This window comes from Choristoneura fumiferana, chromosome 28, assembly GCF_025370935.1.
Source record: "Choristoneura fumiferana chromosome 28, NRCan_CFum_1, whole genome shotgun sequence".
Lineage (NCBI taxonomy): Eukaryota > Metazoa > Arthropoda > Insecta > Lepidoptera > Tortricidae > Choristoneura > Choristoneura fumiferana.
The window spans coordinates 758,979-765,389 of NC_133499.1; the positions used below are offsets into that span (position 1 = coordinate 758,979).

General features: G+C 41.0%; 1 protein-coding gene across 1 annotated transcript; it reads left to right on the top strand.

The window, feature by feature from the left end:
* Window positions 1-4,139: 4,139 nt before the first annotated feature.
* On the top strand, window positions 4,140-5,672 carry LOC141443979 (uncharacterized). The gene is made up of 2 exons (XM_074109424.1): window positions 4,140-4,539; window positions 5,421-5,672. The coding sequence occupies exons 1-2, from the start codon at window positions 4,299-4,301 to the stop codon at window positions 5,588-5,590; spliced, it is 411 nt and encodes a 136-aa protein (XP_073965525.1). The 5' UTR covers window positions 4,140-4,298; the 3' UTR covers window positions 5,591-5,672.
* Window positions 5,673-6,411: the final 739 nt, after the last annotated feature.

Sequence of the window (6,411 nt, forward strand, 5' to 3'; positions counted from 1 at the left end):
AGCCGTATTGAAGCATAACTTGTTCTCAACACTCCACCGCCACACAGAGTCGATATCTGCCTGCAAGGAGATACGATCGGCAGGTAATTCGATCCCGTAAACTAACTTCAGGTCGTCAGCGTAAAGGAGACATTTTGCATTTTTAACAGCCAATTCGAGATCATTCACCATTATACCGAAAAGAAAAGGGCCCAAAATAGATCCCTGGCTTACGCCAGATCGGGTATGGTAGGGGGCCGAGATGAAATGACCATGTTGAACATATTGCTGCCGATCGCGTAGATAACTTGCAAAAAATTTTAGCAATTTTGGAGCGAATCCAATAATATCCAATTTTTGCAGCAACACGTCGTTATCCACGCGATCAAAAGCCTTGCGAAAATCAAAATACAGCACATCAACCTGAATGCCCTTATCAAGATGTTCAGAGATGATATTGGTCAGGATTGAGAGATTTGTGTCGACCGACCGATTTGTTCTGAAACCATGTTGCGCGTCACTCAGGAATGGTTTTAACTGTACAGATAGCGCTCGGTGAAGTATTGCCTCAAACAACTTCGCTGGCGTTGACAAAATAGCGATAGGTCTATGACTCTCCACATTATTGACGTCACTCGTTTTAGGGATAGGCTTAACCCTAGAAGTCTTCCATTGTTGAGGATACGAGGCGGTAGAGAGTGCCAGATTAAACAAAGAGTGTAGTGGTACCCCAAGAAAATCAACACATCCCTTCACGATATAAGCAGGTATCCTGTCAGGCCCAACAGCGCTGTTGGGCTTTAAATTCTTAATGGCTGCTTTGACCTCACCGAGAGTCACCCCCTTGACGTGAATATAATTGGCAGACATTTTATCCTCACCAGCTTTCCGACTGTTACAATCAAGACGTGGAACATTAGGTAAAAAGACACTTGAAAAGAACCCGGCAAATGCCTCAGCTGTCTCAGGACCAGTAAACTGTTTCCCTCGAAGGCAACTTGTGAAGTGAAACCCCCTTAGACTTAAGGCTATCAATGTGCTGCCAAAAAGCGCGTGGGTTAGTTTTTAATTTTGACTGTATTTGGTGGATATAAATACTATAAGCAGAGGAAACCTGTTTTTGATATCCGCCCTAAGTTCCGAAAATCTAATATATGTACTCCTGTGCTTAGTCGCCTTCCATTTTCGATGAAGAGCAGCTTTAATTTTTAAATCACTAATTATATTAGCTGTGAACCATACCGGATAGCGTCTAACACGCATTTTGTTGCGATGTTTTTTAGGAATACTAACATCGAAAATACTGTACATTATTTTGTAAAAGGAGTCTACCGCAATGTTAACGTCTTGAGCCTCAAGAAACATCCTTCCAGTTAACTTCTGAGACTAGTTTATACAAAAGTTCGTAGTTACCCTTTGCAAAATTCCAGTCTTGTTGTCCATTAATGTTACTAGGATCTATCCGTTCAGCGAAAGAACGCTGCCGGGCTTCATGCAAGGGAACAGCAATGTCCAAAGGTGGATGGTACTCGTCACGTCGAGGGACAAGCCCGCCCCCTCAATCTCAAGAACACTGACCCCGCGTATGCACTCCGAAATCAGCACCACATCGAGTTTCCCTCCACGAGCATTCACAACATCATTCCTTTCACGTAAACCACATACAGCTAAAAAGTAACCATAATAACATAAAACACTTTGAGACGTACATCGAGGATTCAAATTAAGATCCCCGACTATGATTAAATGGATGAAATTTGACAAAAGTTAGTTTATAACCTGGATTAAAACATAGAATACTTTTATCTCCGATTATTCCCATGGGATAGGGTTAAATCTCTAAATAACAACCGCTGGGTACGAGTCATGAAATTTGGCATGGGTGTTTTAATATAACGTCAATGAAAACCACGTGGTGATTTTAGGGAATTTCTTCGAGAATTCAATAAAATCCCGGAATTTCAATTCGACTGCTGTATCTACGCGTGCGAAGCTGCGACTAAACGCTAGTAATGTTCATAAAGTTCACTCAGTAAAATTATAGATTTTGAGATACGGGCTTTTTTCAAAGTAATGACGATATAGTATATATCTTGCTGTCTCAATTAGCTGCAGTAAACTAGTTAGTTAGTAGCTGAGATAGCAAGATAAATATAATGGCGAAACATTCACTACATCTATATGTCTGTCTGTATGACTGGACTGATGGAATTATTGATTTGATATAGATATTTTTGACAAAAGCGTCATTGTAACAATGAGGGCTAAAAGCCACGAAATATAATACTTTTCTCAAAATGTCCGTAAAAGTTGACATTATTCTTTACATATCAGAAGGTGAAGTGCATAGTTTATGGTCAGCGAAAAATTAAAAAGTTAAAACGATTGCAGGCGCGCTAGCTCAACAATAATGAAATAGCGCGCCTGCAAACAGTCACATTTTTTTTTTAAAGTTAAAAAGGCCATGGAAATGTTAGCACAAGTCGTATACAGCCAAGTCTAATAATGGCCGGTATCAGATATTTTGTTGGAACTCCGGACTTTTTCTATTGGGTCTGAAATAGCTTTGTGTGTTTTCGGTGGAAAAATACACCTGCAGTTTATTTTTAATGAAAAAAGGCGGGAAGCATAAGAAAAACATTGGAATAAATTAAATTTTATAATAGGCATACTTTGAGAAAAAGTTTATTCTATTTCAGAATTATTCAACATTTTGAGAAAAAGCTTTATATTAGTCTCGGCTGGAATAGCAATTGCTGGCTTCGTTTTAGTTAAACGGACTCGCAAGCTCGTCCGTTTAATACTCATACTCAGCCAGCAATTGCCTACTTCCAGGCCACGACAATAATCTACTAATAAACTTTGGGTGATACACATCTTCACTTCCGGACCCGGTTCTCAAGCTTGCAGTAACTTTGTTACGTTCTTTTCTTTCGCCGAAAGCTGACAAAACTGCCGGCTCGGCTCGCCGGCCGTGATCGACACGCGGTTTTACACGGCGAGCCGAGTAAAGAATTATACATACTTGACGAGCCACGAGCCCGGCTTGTCGGTGTTTAAAACCATGGTATTGTATATGTCGGCGGCCGATCGTAAAATCCGCCAGATCACGAAATTCCTAGGCACATCGTGATATGCCTGGCCAACGTTTAGGCATAATTCCTAGGCATATCATGAAATGGCGGCGTTTCATGATATGCCTAGGAATTTCGTGATCTGGCGGATTTTACGATCGGCCGCCGACATATACACCGGGGGAGCTTTACCGACGAGCCGCAAAAATGCTGTTTTACTAACCCGTCGACGATCAGGGCCTTTCTTTACGTTAAATCGAACATTTTAATCACATATTTTTCTCTTATAAATACCTAAGTTGGAGATAAAAGTTAGTACTCGAATTAATATTTTTTAAGGCGACTTTCCGTTACCGTGAAATAAAAGACGTACACTGCCATCTACTGGCGGGTAGCGAAGTTATTCTTCCTCTTACGACATGTATACAGATTCCGTTCCGCAGTGGCAAATTGCATAGATATATGTACTTTGTACTTCCACTGAATAATAAGTTAGACTTGTGAAAATCCGGTTTGCTCATTAATTGCCCCCTATGGGGCTCACAACAGGTCAAAACGGAGCCCTATAGCTGTTACGTATCCTTTCATCCTGTCACACAGGTTTTACAGCAAACTATTGGAGCGTCTTGTTGACCCAAATAGTACTATTAGTTATTATGTGCCCAAAGGTGTAAATTATCAATAGATATATTTAAATGTTTTTAAGAGGGATTCCCATCCCATACAGTAATTTAAAGATGGACGCGGAAAAAAACAACCTTCATCATTGAGTGGCCAATTTTAAAACAAAGTTCGAGATGCCGCCATAGCACCGGCGCTACTACGAAACTCGAAGTTCGTGTCGTGCGGTCCCTCTCGCTCTCGTATTAAATAAGCTCTAATAGTGCTATGGGAATCTTGCTAAATCCGGGCATTTCAAGCCAACTGCTGGAACTAATGGATTAGGTACGCGTGCGAAGCCGCGGGTAAAATCTTGTAAAAAAATATTTCGATTATTTCAGTGACACCGTGAAGCTATAGGAAAACAAAAAAAAAATGCTTTATCTGTGGTACCCGGTTGACAGTGACAGGAAATGGCTGCCCGTCAGCCCGTCTGACTGACACACAAGGGACAATCTCGTTCGTTTCGTTTACACAATAAAAACATCAATTCCGTCACAAACAAAGTATTACACATTCCAAAACTAACAATCGTTAAAGTACCTAAAAGCGATGAAACTAAGTTAAATATTGCTTCAATGTGGAATGGAATCAACAAACATGACAAGCGAATGGGTCACTACGGTAACTATAGTAAAAGAAGAACCTGTTGAGGTCCCAGAGTGTGATGTAGTGATAGAAGAGGAGCCCAAGGACTATTCTGGGGCTCTTTTGGCTAATCGGGACCTTAAAAAGGGCGATAGTTCGCCAAAAGAGTCTGAAGAAGTAAACACAAACTCGCTGAACAAAATGATAGAAGCGGTGCCCAAGGAAGACTGTGATGCTGGTAAATAGCTAGATTTTGGTTTTTAATAATTTAAAACTAGTTATTTGTCAGTTTTAGTTATCTTGTAAACTACCATATAAACAAGACATAACTGGCTTTTATGTGTCTATGTTTTAAGGTTTATTTATTTTATATTCTATAAATGTGTAACTCGCGGCACTATATACTGTATCTAACCACTTCGCTATAGAGAATATGTATTATAGGCCACAAAGGTGATGGACGTCTCTCGTAAGATAAGAAGACTGAAATGGCGATGGACAGGCATACTTGGAATAGACATACACAAAACATAAAGACATCACAATACATAGGGATCTTGCTGAGCGGCCCATCTGGCAGCTCGCCCTCTCTCTGGTAAGCTGTAAAAGCCGTCTGAGGCTAACAGCAACAGCCCATTCTTAAAAAAAAAAAACCTGGGACAGTTCAAAATATTTAGCTATACTTTGCTAGTTAGAGCTTAATTCTGTTCTTTAGTTATATATTTTAGAGGTTAAGGATTCTCAATTCAATTTTTGGGATTATAATGGCCCCATCGAACAATGCGATGATTCCGCCAATGTCGAGGTTGGATAAGACACTGCCAGACGACTTCAGGTCAAGTACGGTAGAGCTGTCCTTGTTCGGTAGAATACCAGCCACAACCAATCTAAAACAAAAAGTAGCCACCACTGAACAACCCACTACTTAACGTATAGGTTAAGGATTCTCATGGAGCAGTTTAACAGAATGTGGTCGGCGGTACCCTGCTTCAAGTGACATAAACAGAGGTGGGATTGAATAATACCCCATCTATACAACAGCTTCTAAAAACTACAAAATTATGTAGCCTGTAGTTCCATAAGATTATGACAACCATAACACAGGTTTTCTTCTTTCAGCTGTTGAAGACTGGCCCCCGTATCCTGATGTCAAAGTGGAGGTGCTCTTGGACGCGCCCCCTCCCTCAGGCGACAGGCACTTCTACCCAGTCATACGTCTGCGACATTTGCGACAAAGCCTTCAAACAAAACTCATCATTATACCATCACAGAAGACTGCATTCCGGTGAACGCCCGTTCCATTGTGAAACATGTTTCAGAACATTCAAGCGCAAGGCGCATCTACATTCCCACAAAAGTATTCATGACCCTGCACCCAAAGAAGGCACAGTCTTCCCATGTGACGTTTGCGAGAAAGTATTCACTAGGCAAATCAACTTGGATCTCCACATGAGAGTACACACTAACGATCGTCCCTTTCCATGCAATGTGTGTGACAAACGCTTCACAAGGAAACAGCATTTGATGGTGCACAGTCTATTGCACACGGGTGAAAAACCGTTCCCTTGCACTGTGTGTGCAAAGCCTTTTAATACCGCATCACACTTACAAGTACACATGCGGGTACACACAGGCGAAAAGCCCTATACATGTGATGTGTGTGATAAGCAATTTGCTTACAAATCGCACTTCAATGAGCACAAAAGAATTCATACTGGTGAGAAACCGTTCCGCTGTGATTTGTGTGAGAGGAAATTTGCCTGTCGTTCGCAGCTCCGTGTGCATAGAAGGACTCATAACGGACAGAAGCCGTATCGGTGTGAGTCGTGCAATAAAGAGTTTGCTTATAAAAGTCTTTATCAAATTCATAAGCGTATGCACACGGGAGACAAACCGTTTCCGTGTGATCAATGTGGCAAAAGCTTTACGTGCCGGTCACACTTAGTCGTGCATCAGCGGATTCACACGGGTGAAAAGCCTTGGACTTGTGATTTGTGTAGTAAATATTTTACAAGGAAAGCGCACTTGGCAGTGCATAAAAAAGCTCACAAAGATGGAAAACTGTGTGATATATAGATTGTTTAAAAGTTATTTTTGCCTTAGCGTATTT

Coding starts and splice junctions, on each gene's coding strand:
- LOC141443979 (XM_074109424.1), top strand. CDS start 4,299: ATGGAATCAACAAACATGACAAGCGAATGGGTCACTACGGTAACTATA. Junction 4,540..5,420: donor CAAGGAAGACTGTGATGCTG/GTAAATAGCTAG, acceptor TTCTTCTTTCAG/CTGTTGAAGACTGGCCCCCG.